This window comes from Cajanus cajan, chromosome 9 (assembly GCF_000230855.2).
Source record: "Cajanus cajan strain Asha chromosome 9, NIPB_CcT2T_4, whole genome shotgun sequence".
NCBI classification, from domain to species: Eukaryota; Viridiplantae; Streptophyta; class Magnoliopsida; order Fabales; family Fabaceae; genus Cajanus; species Cajanus cajan.
In genome coordinates, this window is record NC_138525.1 from 22,571,467 (window position 1) to 22,589,449 (window position 17,983).

Consider the following 17,983-nt stretch of genomic DNA (forward strand, 5'->3'; position numbering starts at 1 on the left):
AAACCAAACAATGAAATAAGATCATGATCCATCTCCTTCCGTTGTGTTCAAATCCTATATTTACAAACCAAACAATGGAACAATTTCTTCAGACATAACCTTGATCATTCGAAAACACTCGTTACGATGACCATATCCTTTCGACCCGGATAGCAATGACATATTAGCTCTATGAATCATAGCAATAATATTTACATTAACAAGTGTATATTACAGTTTACTGATTTAATGTATCATGTTCTTTTCATTTTTGCTAAACTATAACTTGAAATCCGTGATCATGTCTAAACACAATCAACAATAAATTTGTCAAATAAAACATATGTGAATAAATTTGAGTTTGTAAATTCTGAACTAGAGTTTCAAACGTTTGTGCATATTTTTTGTATATCATCAAACCATATAAAACTTAGTTACAACTTCTAACAACTTGGGTTCATATTTTGCTGCAGCTCTATACTTTTTCCCCCGGTCAGAACTCAGAAGTGATAGAACTACTTGCATCCGTTTCATGATTGTGAAGACCAAGTCATGATGCCGTCCATTTTGAAGTAACAACATTTTTTTTCTTTTTCTTTTACCTTTTGCTATCTGATATGTATATTTTATCTACATTCTTGCTGAGGAGTGTTGCTGCTATATTTTATCTTTGTCACCATTTTCACTTACGGCAACATACACAAATGGTCCAATGAAAACATCATCAAAATCTTGAAGTGGCTCTAACACCTTCACCACATCACTCATAGTTGGCCTTGGATTTGGGTGATGACTCAAGCACTTAAAAGCTAACATAGCAACTTTCATGGCTCCTTTCATGGGAAATAGCCCTTCTAGTCTACGGTCTATGATGCTATGCACCTTCTTCTGATCTCTCAACAAAGGCCTTGCCCATTCCACCAAACTCTTCCCTCCGTTAGACCGAGACTTGTCCACTACCCTTCTTCCTGTCAGCAATTCCAACAGCACCACTCCATAGCTATACACATCACTTTTGGTTGTGAGGTGACCTATAACAAAGCAATGAGTAGTTAGTTAGCTTCATCAAGTTTATCTTTCTGTCATTTTGGAAATCAGAAGTTATAGCGTGTTTGGTTGTATGTTGGCGATGTGATTTTCAATGTTTGACCAGAAGCTAATAGTTACAACTTTCATGATTTTGGACTAAATTGACATGATTCATTGCTTTTTGATGAGTTTCCAAACATGCACTTAATAGAGTGATTTAGAGTCTTTCTATTTAGATACGGTTTAAAAGGATTTTTCAAGGTTTTTATATTGAAAATAAAGAGTATTTTTTAGTAAAAAAATTCTTAAAAATCCTTCTAGACTTGTATTCAAACATATTTTCAGTAACAAAATAAAGAGAAGTTTAATTTATAGTAATATGAAAGGCTCAAGTTCAATTTGCATAGGTTCTTACTGAGGCTTTAACAAGCTTTTAGGAGTAAGGAATGAAATAGTCTCCTTTTCCCCTTTACTTTTTAGGTGTCAATTCATGCTAGAGACTTGATTAACATTTTGTATGGTAGTTCATATACCTGTCATGATGTACTCAGGAGCAGCATAACCTTGTGTTCCCATTATGCGTGTTGTTACATGTGTGTCTTCCCCTTCAGGGCCATCCTTAGCTAGCCCAAAATCTGAGAGTTTAGCGGTGAAATCCTAGATTTGGAAGAGATAAAAATTAAAGGGCCGAAGTTAATTTCTTGATTTGACCACTAGGAAGATGGTGCAATCAAGACATGTAATATGATGCTTGAAAAGATATCAGAGAACGTACTGAGTCTAGTAAAATGTTTGAAGCTTTGAAATCCCGGTATATCACAGGCTTATCTGCTTCATGAAGGAAAGCAAGACCCTTGGCAGCTCCCAATGCAATTTTCATCCTAGTTGACCATGGCATGGCAGCAGAGTATCCTGTTTGTATTATAGAACAAAAGAAGCTGTTATTAAGGCTTGGTTTGTGGTAAGAATCCATTTTTGTTTTTGTATTAGTATGAGGGAATTGTCAATTTGTCATTAGTATCCAAAGAAAAAAATGCAGATTTGAAACAAAGAGATGTGTTTGACCATATAGAAGAGAACATCTAACATTCTAAATCATTTGATTATCATTATTGAGCTAGATCTTGTAATCATGTTTGACTTTGAGTGAGTTACTAATGATATAACAAAAAACACAACAATAAATGATCCTAGGAACTTCATGTGCTTTTGAGGAAAGATTAAAAAGAGGAGGGGAAAAAGTATAAGGAAGAAAAGAAAAATACTTCTGAAGAGTTGATTCTCCAAGCTTCCTCTTGGCATGTATTCATACATCAAAAGCCGGTGTTCATCCTCATAACAGTACCCAATTAACTTGACAAGATGTGGATGCCTTAGTTGTCCAAGAAATATAATCTCTGCCTAGAAAAGAAAAGATGTTCAAAACAACAATTTTTCATGTAATACTACTTCTAACATATTTATTCTTAAGTGTAGCATTTTTGTCAAGGAAAGAAATATGTTGGCAACTTAAATTGTTACGTGACAGCCAAATAAATGGACTAATCATGAAAAGTTAAAAAGGACACTTGAGAAAGCTAACTAACCAGCCACTCCCTGTGACCTTGCAAGCCATCCAAGTCCAACCTTTTGACAGCTACAGTCTGAGCTTTCAAACCAGGCCTAAGTTTGTCATCAACAAAACCCTTGTACACAGGTCCAAACCCTCCTTCACCTAGCATATTACTCCATGAGAAATTATTTGTTGCTTCCCTTAGCTCCTCAAGTGTGAATGCAAAAAGTTTTGAACCAGCCAGGGAAATTGAAAGATCTTCAATGGCCTGAGAGGAGCTTGAATTACTTACATCCGATAGACACAGCCTCTGGAAAGAACCTTGTTTCAAAACTTGTTTCTCTGATTCCTCCAAGGGGCACTTAACCTTGTAACAACTTAAGATCAAGACCACAGACTTCCATGTATTCTTCTTCGTACTCATCTAGAAAATATTGGTATATATGTGCAACAGGGCAATAACCTTGTAATGTATTTTTGTTTCACAAGCTACTTACTTTTGAAGCTAAAAAATGAGAAAGACGACATAAAAATGGGAATGATTGATCTGGGAAAAAAATAATTGAAAGCCGAGGAAATTTATAAGTACATGTTTTCACCTACTACCTTAGAAGAAAAAATGTGGGGGAGATTCCTTGACTTCTAGAATTCTTGAATGTGGATGTTAGAACTATACCATACTCAGGTTCATAAAAGTTTATTATAGGACATGACATAAGTATGTAAGATCAAAATTAACCATCAATTTTTTCTTTTTGAAGATTTTTAGTAGGATAACAGATCATTTATTTTATTTCTAACACAAATTCATATGAAAAGATATAAAATATAATAAAAATTAAATTCAATCATAAATCTCAGTTATTAAGAACGAAATAACTTAACTTAATGTTTCACCTTTGCAGAATAGTAAGAATGATTTCTATTTAGTTGTATTTAATATTTAGTGACTTTTTGAATTTGATAACTATAATATGGTGATATATATCTTCAATTAATTGTAGGTCAAGTAACTTGCCTACCTGTTGACTTCAGTGTTACACCAAACTTTCCCTCCCCAACCCCCTTACAAATATTATGTAATCTCTATCTTGCATCCCTTGCCGTCCCACTTATTTTTGTGTTTAGCAATTGATGTACATTCACCGAGAAGGTCGGAAAATGAAGAGGTGTAACATAATTCCATTAGTGCCAAACCAACAATTTTCCATTATCTATTCACATAAATGGTTTTCTTTATTCGTGCAATGGATTACATTGGAGACACATGCCTTATTATAACAAAAGAAAAATGTTATGTATGTGTGTGGATTGAGATTATTTTATGGTTTTATTTGATATGTCCCAGTATTTGGTAGGTAAGGCCCCTCTACGTTATTGTTGTTAGCATGTCATGATCATTCAATAGCAAGCAGACAATGGAACTCTTCTTTTAAATTCTTTATGCGATCATCATCAAGGGCAGCTTCTAGAATCTAGCTAGAACTTAAGGGATTGTTTGCCCCTACGTAATTTGTTTATTTATTTATAATTAGTACTAATGATTTTGTATTAAAGCCATCAAATGCGTGAGAGTCAACACAGGCAAGGACTTTCACGAGGGTTTAGATGGATTGAATCCGTGTATGGCTAGAAAAATAATTTTAAAGAAGTGGAAAAAAAGAGATGATGAAGGTGGGGAAGGTCAAAGAGAAAGGGTGAACCAATAAATCTAACCCACAACCACTATGGAAATTATTGCAAAAAAAGAAGTAATCATTTGGAAAATGAATGTTTCATGCAACGGCTTAGAGGGGAAATCATTTAATTAGTGTTTGACAAATGCATGCACTAGCCTTTCGAGTTTCAAAGTGATTATTAAGAACTTGTCACAAACTAGTTTCATATAAAAATTAAGAGTGAGGAGGGTGGGGGAGGCTATTACATTTTGAGTATTTTTTCAGTTTTGATTTTCTATCAAAGTTTGCTTATGATTCCTACTTAGGAGAATTGTTGGTAGTGATTTTTAGCGTCTGAACAATAACTCTAAATCGAGGCCTAGGCCCAAAGGAAAGAAAAATACACTTGATTATCGCATCATCATGCACTAGCAAGCACCTAAACTTATATATCATTTTTTTAAGATATTTTTTATGTTATTTTTTTATTAAAATTAAAATTAGAGTTTAATCTTTAATATTTTTGCACGATAAGAATAATAAGCTAATTTTTATTAAGATGTACTTATTGTAATTTTAAAATGAACCATTAAAAAGTCTGCTTTATGACGAAAAGATTTAGATAATTAATATGTATGAAGTTTTAGATTTTTTGATAATGAACTTTCAAAACTAGGTCGACCAAAGAGATCTGGTAAAATTTCAGAGCATATATAAACATGAAGATATTTTATAATATTAACTAGTCATAAATGAGAATAATTACCTTCTTTAAAAAATATACAATAATTACCTAAAAATCATACATAAAATAATTTAATTAATTAAAATTTTAAAAAAATTATATTTATACTAACCATACATAAAAATTCTGTATGAGATACTAAATCATGCTTATGCTTAGGGGTGGGTATATGGACTCGAGTCCGCGGACCGGTCCGTAAGTCCGCGGACTTCACGGATAACGGACTCAATTTTTTTAATCCGTATAATCATATGGACTTTTTAGGTCCGGCCCGTTAAGTCCGCGGATTTTGCGGATTTAATCCGCGAGCCCGCGGATTACCCGTTTAAATGTGGAACTTTAAATTTGTTTGGTTGTGTATTAAGACTTTTAAAGTTTTAAGGTAGTAAGGCTTTAATATTTGGTTAATAGTTGGTATGCTTGGACTTTAAATTTTAAAGGCATTGAGACTTAAATATTTCTATTAGAAATTTAGAATGTATAAACTTTGTTATTTAAGACTTTGGTTTATTATTTATATAATGTTTGATGTTACTATTAGAAGTATATTTATATCATTTTATATGTATTTTTTTTTCCTCATGTTTTCATAGGTTAAATAAAGAAAAAGAAATTCAAAATCTCATTAAATGTGTCAATATTCATGAAAAAAATTTAGATTTAATTGGGCCCGCGGACTTATCCGTTTATCCGCGGGTTTCACGGGCCGGATACGGACTTGAAAATTTAAGTCCATTTATTTCGCGGACCGGATTTATCCGGCCCGTTAAAAATGCGGATTTCGCGGACCAGGCCTTAAACGGGCCGGACCGGTCCGCATACCCACCCCTACTTATGCTAGCATTAGCAGGTGAAATTATCACGCTTTTAATGATATGCACGTCTTATATACACTTTAATAAGTAAGCATGACTGCTTAAATCATTTGGACAGATGCATTAGCTTTGATAAAAATATAGTCAGCAGCAATATTTCCAACGTAGCTAAGCTATTCAACAATTGAGGTCACCCTAAAAATGATATACAATAACCATTAATCTTCTCTTTATATCTCACTCGTTTCTGTCACACACATATATACGTCACTTTAGACCCAAATGCTAGATCCATGTCTACGGAACGACATTTTGTTTAGAAATGATTCATGATACATGTTATGAAAAGATAAAACATATTATATATTATTTTAGAAAGAATTCATGATATTTTTAAATATATAATTTATATTTTAGATTTATGATAAATGATTTATATTGTGATATAAGATTATTTTTAATTATGATAATTTATTTTAACAAAAAATTAAAATTTAATGTATAAATGTAAAAAAAAAATGATAAATAAGAATTAAATTAGATAAGAGATTAGAAGAGTCCTTAAAAACTCTTTCGTTAAGAAAAAATATCTAAAAATACTCTTTCGTTAAAGACAAACTCTTAATAACATTTTAACCTAAAATATTGGTGTGTTTATTATATAAGGGTGAATTAAGTTTAATTGGACTCAAGCCTCAATTTGAAAGATTCAATTAAATTTAAACTTTTAACATGATCCACTTAGGAGCATAAGCATGTATGAGTAACATGTGAATCCACACGGTTTAGATCAATTTTTTTTAATGTTTGAATCAGATCCAACTCAATCAAAACTTATCGTTATATAAGTAAGATAATGAGTTTATGTTTTTGACCTATGATTTAATTTGATCATAAATAATAATAATAATAATAATAATAATAATAATATGATAATATTTGAATGATCACTTACTTAGGATAATATTCTTTATTACTCTTATTCGATTACAAGTTTTATGTTTTTGGATTGATAGCATTATAATAATACAATATATTTATTTTAAATTCTATTTGATGTTAATGTTAATTTTTTTGAGTTGATAACAATGTAATAAATCAACAAATTTATTTAAGAATTATGTTTGTATCATTATTTATTTTATGGGTTGATAACATTGTATGTGTAAAAAAATATCAAATGATTTATATTTATTTTGAAATATTGAAATTTTTATAATAAATAAATAAATTTAATTATATTGATCTGATTAATCTAATCTAATTGAATCTATTTTTGAATTGAGTTGAATTGAATTTAAAAAAAATATACAAACCTAATCTAATTCAATTCATTAAATTTTGATCATCAAATAACGATTCTTTTTAAACCCAACTTAATTAACCCCTTACTCATGACCTTATCGAGCCTACACTGTAAACTTATTTGATAAAATGTTAAACATGAATTAAATTTGGACATACTTAACAAACAATTTGTGCAAACTTGACTTTCTCATTAAGCTTGAACTTTCATTACAAAAGTTTGAATTGTGTACTAACCGTACTTCGCACCCGGGTTCCGAGCCCGGATTAGCAATACAAAACAACCCCGGGCACGCGCTGCGTGACGTCAGCCCGGTATTTGAGCAAATCACACCCGAACCCGAGGATCTCGCCCCAGACCAGATCCGCCCTTCAACTATATCATATCATATTGCAATATATTATACTATAACATATCTTATCTCAGGCCCAAGGCCCAAGGCAAACCTAAACCACCCTAAGGTACGTACATTATATATATGAGACTATTATTCATGCAAACCCTAACTTTGGCATCAGAGTCTCTTTTGCAGGTACCTCCCCCATCTTGGAGCACCAATACATCAAGCAGAGGAGGCTCACCGATCTTACTGGACGGATCACCCCTACGGTCAAATTCCGGTAAGAACATTTGGCGCCCACCGTGAGGCCGATCAAGACAACTCTTATCGGCCACCTGCATGGTTTCTACTAGAAGCCACATCAGACGAGCAACAAACGACGCAAGCCACTCAACTACCATGGACAGCGACACTGCAATCCTGAGGCGGCTGATCGACCAAGTCGAGCAGATGCGACAACAGCACGACGCCGACCTCCAGAACATGCATGCCCAGCATGAGAATGACCTCCCAGCAATGCGAACCGCTAATGAAGCAGACCTCGCAGCGTTATGTGCCGAGAATGAGCGCATCCGCGCCCAGCTCCCTCGACATCACTCCAATCAACCTCCGCACGACAGTGACGATCATGAGGAGGAGACACATTCAGCCTCCCAATCTCGAGCGACGACTAAGGCACCAACTTCACGACCTGCCACGCACCAGTCTCATGCATCAACGCACAGAACAGGGCAGGGTACCAGCAGGGCCCCCACCCACGTCTCCGAGGGCCAAGAACCCTTCCGCCGTCATCCCTTTGTGGATGGCATCATGGAGACCCCGCTACCCCGCGGGTGGAAGCCCCTCCACCTTGACCGCTACGACGGCACCACGGACCCCGACGAGCACATAGACTCGTACACAACTCAGGTAAACCTTTACACTAACAGCGACGCTATATTGTGTAGGGTTTTTCCGACCTCACTCAAGGGACCCACGCTTCATTGGTACACCCAACTACCAGCCGGATCCATCGACAGCTTTGCCACCTTGGTGCGGCGATTCATGGCACAATACGCCACCAGTCGGCCTCACCACACAACCTCGGCCGCCTTGGCCAACCTCAGGCAGAACGACGATGAATCTCTGCGAGCTTTCATGGAGCGCTTCTCCAACATCTCGGTTCGGATCCGGAATCTAAACCCGGAGGTCGCCCTGCACGCCATGCTCATGGCATTGAAACCCGGATCGTTCGTCGACAGCCTATGCCGCGCCCCCCGCGACATGAATGAACTGCGTGCCCGTGCTGCCGGCTACATTCAGATGGAAGAGCACTCGGCCTTCCGCGACCAAGTTCGCGGGAAGGGCCCCGCAAAACCGGAACAGGGCCACAAAGATAAGGTAAAAGTCAATAATGACAGTCAATTCAAGAAGCCGGCCAGAGCCAACAGAAGCGGGAGGTATGACTTCTACACTCCCCTAAACGCCCCGAGAGTCCACATCCTGGAAGAAGCCAGTAACAATAACCTACTAGCCCTTCCACCACCCGGCCACACCCCCAACAACGCCGATAAGTCCAAAAACTACCGGTACCACAGAAACTACGGCCACACCACTGACGAGTGCCGCACGCTCCGGGACCGCATCAAAGAACTCATCCAGGCAGGCCACCTCGGCCACTACATCCAGCGACAACCAGGTTCCTGAGGTGGCTCTGGAGGCCGGGGACGCGGGAGAGGCCGCGGGTCAGGAGCTCGCACAGACTTACCCACAGGGTCCCAGCAAAATGCTAATGGCGCGGTACAGGCCGAAATAAGTCAGGAGACAGACTCAGCCCCCTTGCGGGGAATTGTAGACCCCTAAAATTGTCCGGGTAGGAAATAAGACTCGAAAACTCTCGAAGATCAAAGGAAAGTCAGCCAAAGGGACTCTTAGAAGACCGTGGGATGACAATCTGTAGGTTTAGAGGTCTTAGAGTAGCAAAAAATAAGAAAGTGGAGGGAATGAAGCCCAATACGGCCTCCCAAAAGTTCAGTACGGCCGTATTGAACATTTTAAACTACAATACGGCCGCACTGAACTCAATACGGCCGTATTGAAGTTTCTGAACTTCAATACGGCTGCACTGAACTCAATACGGCTGCACTGAACTTCAATACGGCTGCACTGAACTTCAATACGGCTGCACTGAACTCAATACGGCCGTATTGAGGTTTTTTGAACTTCAATACGGCCGTACTGAATTCAATACGGCCGTATTGTAGTTCAAAACTTCAATACGGACCGTATTGACCCCCAGAGGCCGTATTGCGCCTCATCCCTATAAATATGACGTCAATTGGACGTCATTCTACACTTTCACACTGAGTTTTAACCCTCTTCTTGAGTATTCTGGGTTTTTTTGAGCAGTGCTCTGCCTAGAAATCACTCGGAGAGTTGATCCGACAAAGTTCTCGAGTTCTGAGCTTTTTGCTTGAGTCTCGAACTGAGTCGAAGGGAAATCCTCCGGATTTCCATAGTTAAAATTTTCTAGGAGGGAGCGAGCGGGCTTGTAGAGCGAGGGAACGCCAAAAAGCTTCCCAGTTTTACTTGAATATAAAAGCACGCTTCAAAGGTTTCTTCTTAAGACCTTCCTTTTACTGCTTTCTGTGTGTATATTTAACTGTCATCATGTAGATAGTTAAGTTATAATTGTTTAGAATAAATAGGGGTAATTTAGTAATTTCGCACTATTATTTTTAGAAATAATCTGTCATAGGGAACCCGAAAGGGGCGCTGTGGGGTGCTAACACCTTCCCCACGCGTAACCGACTCCCTTACCCGACTCTGGTTGTCATGGCCGAAGTCGATTTTTGAATCGATTGCCTTAAACTTCTTTTTCCAATGTTTTGAGTAAAACATTGGTGGCGACTCCATGAACCCTTCCTTTTTATGAAAACCGCTAATCCATGGAGGGTCCCGCTTGGGATTAACATGGATTGGTGAGCCTTTTAATAAAATTGCTCGTTTGACAAGGTCTCAGTTTGAGAATAAGTCATTCTAGCAATCCATATTTTTAAACAAATAAAAGAGTCCAACCATCCATCGCGAATGCCGAAAGCCCGTTTCGGGCCGGTGGCGACAGATGGCGACTCCGCTGGGGAAGCCTCGAGAGTCAGTCCCATTTAGTGACAGATTATTTTTAACAAATAATAGTTAAAATTACTTTATTACCCCTTGTTTGTATGATAACATGCTTTATTTATATGGCTTTAATAAACTGTTGTATGTTTAGTTTTCGCAAATGTTTGAAATAAAAACTGCACACAAACCTTTGCACACAACAGTTCCCTCTATACCCGGGGGCATGAGTGGTAAGCCATAGGGAGTGGATGTTAGTACGGCCGGTTGTCGAATGGGTCTATAGGTGCCCGTAGACCGTTGTCGGAAAGCATCACTCAAGGTGATAACCATGAACTCGAGTCCGACAGTGCGTTGGAGCTTTCCATCGACTTACGACGAGAGGAATTGGGTCCCTATAATGGGGGCACCTTGGGGGCCTCAGACCGGTGAGAACAGTTAGAACCACCTTGAATATGCACCTTTCTGCAGGAAACCCCTACCTCGTGATTCGCTCGTGACTGTTCGTGGATGAGTGAATTGTTTGTGTAAATGCTTATGTGCAATTGTTTGTGCATTAATAAATAACCTCGTGATAAGGTCTAAGAATAAATCCCCATGCATGAAAAAAAAACCATGACATGAGAGGAAAGACCATGTGCGAAAATATAATAAAAGTGAGGAGCATGTGCATCGTTACCAATAAGACATCATGCATCCTCATAAACCATGCATTTTAGGTTCACCAATACCTCTTGACATGAGTAAAAGAGACCCATAATTATCGAGATTCTCCGTTGAGGAGAGATCATAAGTCAAGGAGGGTAGTAACACTCTGTTTTAAAAAGGCAGCGCCTTAAAAATGGAGGGTTATCAAGCTCATGTCAAGAGCGTATTCATTCCATAAATTAATTAGATTAAATATTCATTTTTAGAAAGTGGCTGGTCATCTCTCTGTCCTCACACGCGCGCAGAAAATCAAGAAGATGGAAGCGCTGGAGGACCAAAATAAGAAGCTCACAACCGAGCTTTCACAGCTTAAAGAGCAGATGGCGCAAATGATGGAACTCATGCGTCAACATAACTTCCATGGATCAAGCCACAGTGACCATGGGTCCCATCATGAGGAAGAGGAGGTGCATGAAGAAGAACCTCCGCACGCCATACCTATTGGGGCTGGAATTATGATTAAAGAGCCCGAAGTTTCAAAGGAACAATTCCACGCCCTAGAGGATCGGCTAAGGGCTATGGAGGGGCATGATTTCGATATTAAAGATGCCGCCGACATGTGCTTAGTGAGGGATATTCAATTTCCTCCTAAATTTAAAGTGCCAGATTTCCCGAGATACGTGGGATCGACTTGCCCCAAGAGTCATCTCACCATGTACTGCCGAAAGATGGCTGCATATGCCACAAACGAAAAGCTCTTGATCCACTGCTTCCAAGAGAGCTTGGCTGATACCGCGCTCAACTGGTATATGCAGCTAGATGGAAATCTAGTACACACATGGAGGCAGTTGGCCGACGCCTTTCTCAAGCGCTACAAATACAACATCGACCTAACACCCGATAGGTCAGATCTTCAAGCCTTGAGTAAAACAAATGATGAATCTTTCAAGGCGTATGCCCAACGATGGAGGGAGTTGGCGGCACAAATAGAGCCCCCGCTGTCAGATAAGGAGACGGTGTCCTTGTTCATAAATTCGTTGACCGGTCCCTATTATGACAAAATGATAGGGAACACGACCACACTCTTCTCGGACATCATCACCATTGGAGAAAGGGTGGAACAAGGGCTGAAAAGTGGGAAGCTAGCTAAGCCCTCCCAATCATTCGAAGCTAAGAAGACCTTCAGGAAGAAGAAGGAGGGAGGAGTCAATGCCGTAAATGTTTCTTTATCTTCTTCCACTTCGAAGTTGGGAAAGTCGCAATACAACCCTGTGAGGAAGTTTGATAAACTTCCGACCACATATAGCGACCTCCTGCCGAAGCTAGTAGAAGCGCGTCTTCTAGCTTATGTTCCACCGAGGAAATTTGATCCACCATACCCCGATTGGTACAAACCACAAGACAAATGTCTATACCATTCGGGGGCATCGGGGCATTCAACGGAGAATTGTAAAGTTCTCAAATATAAGGTCCAAGACCTTATTGATGCTGGGTGGGTCACCTTCGATTCGACAGCGCCCGACGTGAGCAAGAATCCTCTACCAAAGCAGGAGTAGAGAATGGCAAGCCACGATAGGGCCCCTTCATATTTTTCTTTTCTTTTAGGGACTCATGATCAGTACCCGAGATCATGAGAACCTTTTCATGTAAATAAGGGTCTTTGTACAAATTTTAATACATATCAATAAAGAGGCATTTTTCACATATCATTCTCTCTTTTGTTCTTTTCTCTCTTTCTCTTATTAATATTAATAATTCTAAACCTAAACAGAACCAATAAAATAATTATGTCTGTAATTGTTCGCTCTGACCGGGATCCGAAAGTGAATGGGTTGAGTTGGACAGTGATGAGGAGACCATCTCTCCGGATCTGCAAAGACTGCTAGATCAAGAAGCTCGTCTACTCCAACCGTATCAAGAGAAATTGGAGACTGTGAATTTGGGGCAGGGCCGAGAGATAAAAGAGGTCAATATTGGGACCCATATCAGTGATGAAATAAGGACACATGTTTCCACTATGATTATAATAAAATCATTCTTTCTCATTGCTTCTTTTCTTGCTTATAATAAAATTCTAAACCACATTTTTTTTAACCCTGTTTGAATAAACATGAATGAGGTTAAAATCATCTTAATAATAATAAACCCACATCATTTTTATGTGGAAGTGTGTGTGACAACTTGGAGCATTTTCCCTTGGCCTCGACAAGTGCCATCATGGATAAAAAGAAATCCTTTATAATAAAAGAAGCTCGGCAGGAAACCCAAAAAAAGGGGCTGCGCAAAAATAAGAGCAAAAGACCTGCTAGGAATCCCACGAAAGGGTGACCTAGGCAAAAGTTAGGGTTGCAGAAATGAATAAAAACAAAAGTCCGCTAAAACACCACAAAAGGGTGTTTTAGGCAAAAAATAAGGACAATCAAAAAACAAAAGAAATCCATGATGGTACCATGAACCGAATTCAAAAAGAAAGGTTCAAGAGAAGCTATCCAAGTTGTCAAAATCACAAAAACAAAGATTTTCTTAACTTCATAAGTGTTTAATCAAACAAGCCTAAACACATAAGCCTACCTTGGCCAAACATTCTTACAAAAACCATTTTTGAAAAATAAATCCCCTCTAAAACACAAACTTCAGAATAAAAATATCTTTCCCTTCTTTTCTCTCTTGTCCCAAAAGATTTTAGAATAATCTAGTGGAAGCATGGAGAAATAAATCATCACTGATAATGGATCTAATCTGAACAACAAAATGGTGGAAGAACTGTGCCAAGAATTCAAGATCCAACACCACAACTCTTCCCCATATCGGCCAAAGATGAATGGGGCAGTCGAGGCAACCAATAAGAACATCAAGAAAATAGTGCAAAAGATGGTTGTCTCATTTAAAGACTGGCATGAGATGTTACCCTTCACTCTGCATAGCTATAGGACTTCAGTACGCACATCTACAGGAGCTACTCCATTCTCCCTCGTCTATGGGATGGAGGCAGTTCTACCCGTCGAAGTCGAAATACCTTCTCTAAGGGTAATCATGGAAGCAAAACTTTCCGAGGCAGAATGGGTTCAAAGCCGATGCGACCAATTGAACTTTATCGAAGAGAAACGGCTGAACGCCATATGCCATGGTCAAGCCTATCAGAGGAAGATCAAAAAGGCTTTTGACAAGAAAGTCCACCCTCGAGTCTACCATGAGGGAAAGCTGGTAATGAAGAAATTACTACCAGCTCAAAAGGACAAAATCGGAAAGTAGGCCCCAAATTACTAAGGACCATACGTGGTGAAGCGAGCCTTCTCAGGAGGAGCATTAATCCTCACAGACGTGGATGGAGAAGAACTTCTATACCCAGTCAACGCTGACGTGGTAAAGAAGTATTATGCTTGAAGACGTTGCTTGCATAAGCCCGCTAGGATGAAAACCCGAAAAGGGCATCCTAGGCAAAAGTTAGGGCAAAATAAAAAGCCCGCCAGTACAAGGGTACTAGGCAAAACAAAGGTGAATTTATCCCCGCTAGGATACGTCCTAGGCAAAAATTAGGGGCAAAAGAATAAGATGCAAAAACAAAGCAAGCAACGATCACTTGAATCGAAAACCGAAAGGCGGTTCAAGTGATTATCTTCTAGAAGCAAGCGTCTTGCAGCATCTACACTCCTGGCTCAGCAACTAGGGGAATGTAAAGAGCAACAATTACAGATATAATTGTTAAGCCCAATGTATATAGCCTACCCTGGCTAGCCATTCTTCAGAAATTTCCTTCTGTATATCTTTCTGTAAAAACACTTGTGAAAATCAATAAAATATCTATTCATTTTCTCTTCTCTCTTGACCATGTGATTATGCCTCTAAAATTGGTATTTCATAAAAATTGTACGAAATTCCTTTAATAATCAGTCAATAAAGAAAATTGGAGGGTTCCTATAAAATCCATAATCTCCTGCATAAAAGGCTCACAAAAATATTCCCTCACGTCGATGACAGAAATTCCTCCAAGAAAAGGAGGATAGGGAGAGCCATTCATTTTTCTAAAAACATTAAATAATAAAACTTGCATTTGTGCATCACACACATTAGTTGCACATTCAAAGACCTTATCATGAGGCAATTGCATAAAATAGAAAATAGGAAAAATTGCTTGTGTATGGCAGCGGTCAACAGAAAAGGCCGCAAATCAACAGAAAAGGCAAAAATACAGAAAAAGCCAAAAAATGACAAAAAAGGCAAAAAATACAGAAAAAGCCAAAAACGACAAAAAAGAGGCAAAAGATTTAGAAAATCAATCGCCTCGTGCGGAATAACTGAGCCTGGAGAGGCTTGCCGAAACAATACTCCCACAGAATAATTGAGCCTGGAGAGGCTTGCCGAAATAATACTCATACAAAATAACTGAGCCTGGAGAGGCTCACCGAAATAATACTCGACAAATTGTACAGAATAATTGAGCCTGGAGAGGCTCACCGAAATAATACTCTCTCATCATACAGAATAATTGAGCCTGGAGAGGCTTGCAGAAACAATACTCCCTCTTAGAATAATTGAGCCTGGAGATGCTCGTCGAAATAATACTCTCTCAGAATAACTGAGCCTGGAGAGGCTTGCCGAAATAATACTCCCCAGAGATACCTCAGCTTAAGCTCATGGAACAAATCCCCAGCGAGAGCTATCAAAGCAAGATCGTCAAAATCCCCAATGGAAGCACGATCATCCAAAGCAAAATATTCAGTCAAAGGACTTGAAACTTCCTCAGTGGAAGATAGCTCTCTGACTCAAGCGCTGAGTGAGGCTAAGCCTGCAGAGGCTTCCTAAATAATACTCTGGGATACATAAGATCCCCAAATCCCCAGTCGCCTACTCAAGAGGCACCCCTACAAAAGGAGAAAATTAAAAAAATATATCAATAAATATTCCCCAAGCGGAATTCGGCATCCAGCCAAACACCGAACATCAAGATGATTTGCCTAACAGAAGAGGCCAATCAAAATCAACATCCAAAATCCCCCAGCGGATGATAGCCTACATAGAGGCAACAAAACCAGAAAAACAAAAAGAATCGCCCGAATAAGGATAACCGGGATACTCCACCATCGTCGAAAGGACGTCAGCCAATCATAAGGCATCGCTCACATCAGAAAGAGCATCTTCGTGTCTACACCCCAAGGAAACAGAAATTCCTCAATGGGTACCAACTACGCAATGGAAAGTTGGGACACAAGAACCTATGAGTAACTGCACATCCCCTAGACGGATCCCTGCGTTATCCAGCCCTCAGTGGCACCAAAATCAAAAACAAATCGTCGAAGCAGCATCGTGGACTGTGGAGACAAAATCATCTCAAAGCCTAAGAGGCAATACTCAGCTACCCAGTTGTCGAGAGCACCGAGGTATGCACAAGCCTGGAGAGGCGGTACTCAGCTACCCAGTTGTCGAGAGCACCGAGGTATGCACAAGCCTGGAGAGGCGGTACTCAGCTACCCAGTTGTCGAGAGCACCGAGGTATGCACAAGCCTGGAGAGGCGGTACTCAGCTACCCAGTTGTCGAGAGCACCGAGGTATGCACAAGCCTGGAGAGGCGGTACTCAGCTACCCAGTTGTCGAGAGCACCGAGGTATGCACAAGCCTGGAGAGGCGGTACTCAGCTACCCAGTTGTCGAGAGCACCGAGGTATGCAATGAGCCTGGAGAGGCGACGACTAATACTCAACCTGGAGAGGCTACTCAACAATTTTCCCACCTGAAGACACTACAAGTCGGAAGGATGGCCTTATTCCCCGGACAATTGGGTCAACTCCTTTACTTATCAACCGGTACACTAAAAGGCCGTTTGACTAAGTAAAGGGGGGGCAGCTGTAGACCCCTAAAATTGTCCGGGTCGGAAATAAGACTCGAAAACTCTCGAAGATCAAAGGAAAGTCAGCCAAAGGGACTCTTAGAAGACCGTGGGATGACAATCTGTAGGTTTAGAGGTCTTAGAGTAGCAAAAAATAAGAAAGTGGAGGGAATGAAGCCCAATACGGCCTCCCAAAAGTTCAGTACGGCCGTATTGAACATTTTAAACTACAATACGGCCGCACTGAACTCAATACGGCCGTATTGAAGTTTCTGAACTTCAATATGGCTGCACTGAACTCAATACGGCTGCACTGAACTTCAATACGGCTGCACTGAACTCAATACGGCCGTATTGAGGTTTTTTGAACTTCAATACGGCCGTACTGAATTCAATACGGCCGTATTGTAGTTCAAAACTTCAATACGGACCGTATTGACCCCCAGAGGCCGTATTGCGCCTCATCCCTATAAATATGACGTCAATTGGACGTCATTCTACACTTTCACACTGAGTTTTAACCCTCTTCTTGAGTATTCTGGGTTTTTTTGAGCAGTGCTCTGCCTAGAAATCACTCGGAGAGTTGATCCGACAAAGTTCTCGAGTTCTGAGCTTTTTGCTTGAGTCTCGAACTGAGTCGAAGGGAAATCCTCCGGATTTCCATAGTTAAAATTTTCTAGGAGGGAGCGAGCGGGCTTGTAGAGCGAGGGAACGCCAAAAAGCTTCCCAGTTTTACTTGAATATAAAAGCACGCTTCAAAGGTTTCTTCTTAAGACCTTCCTTTTACTGCTTTCTGTGTGTATATTTAACTGTCATCATGTAGATAGTTAAGTTATAATTGTTTAGAATAAATAGGGGTAATTTAGTAATTTCGAACTATTATTTTTAGAAATAATCTGTCATAGGGAACCCGAAAGGGGCGCTGTGGGGTGCTAACACCTTCCCCACGCGTAACCGACTCCCTTACCCGACTCTGGTTGTCATGGCCG

At 39.5% G+C, this 17,983-nt stretch overlaps 1 protein-coding gene across 1 annotated transcript; it reads right to left on the minus strand.

Moving 5' to 3' along the window:
• Positions 1-305: 305 nt before the first annotated feature.
• LOC109791790 (serine/threonine-protein kinase RIPK) lies at positions 306-3,257 on the minus strand. Its single transcript, XM_020351138.3, has 5 exons — positions 2,595-3,257; positions 2,274-2,409; positions 1,784-1,920; positions 1,542-1,665; positions 306-1,010 (listed from the first exon to the last, which is right to left on the minus strand). Exons 1-5 carry the CDS (start codon positions 2,982-2,984, stop codon positions 637-639), a joined length of 1,161 nt encoding a protein of 386 aa, XP_020206727.1. The 5' UTR covers positions 2,985-3,257; the 3' UTR covers positions 306-636.
• Between the last annotated feature and the right edge of the window lie 14,726 nt (positions 3,258-17,983).

Excerpts from the sequence above, each read along its gene's own strand:
- LOC109791790 (XM_020351138.3), bottom strand. The coding sequence starts at position 2,984 with ATGAGTACGAAGAAGAATACATGGAAGTCTGTGGTCTTGATCTTAAGT. Across the intron at positions 2,410-2,594 it reads AAGGTCACAGGGAGTGGCTG|GCAGAGATTATATTTCTTGG; the intron begins GTTAGTTAGCTT and ends TTTCTTTTCTAG. Across the intron at positions 1,666-1,783 it reads CAAACATTTTACTAGACTCA|GATTTCACCGCTAAACTCTC; the intron begins GTACGTTCTCTG and ends TTCCAAATCTAG.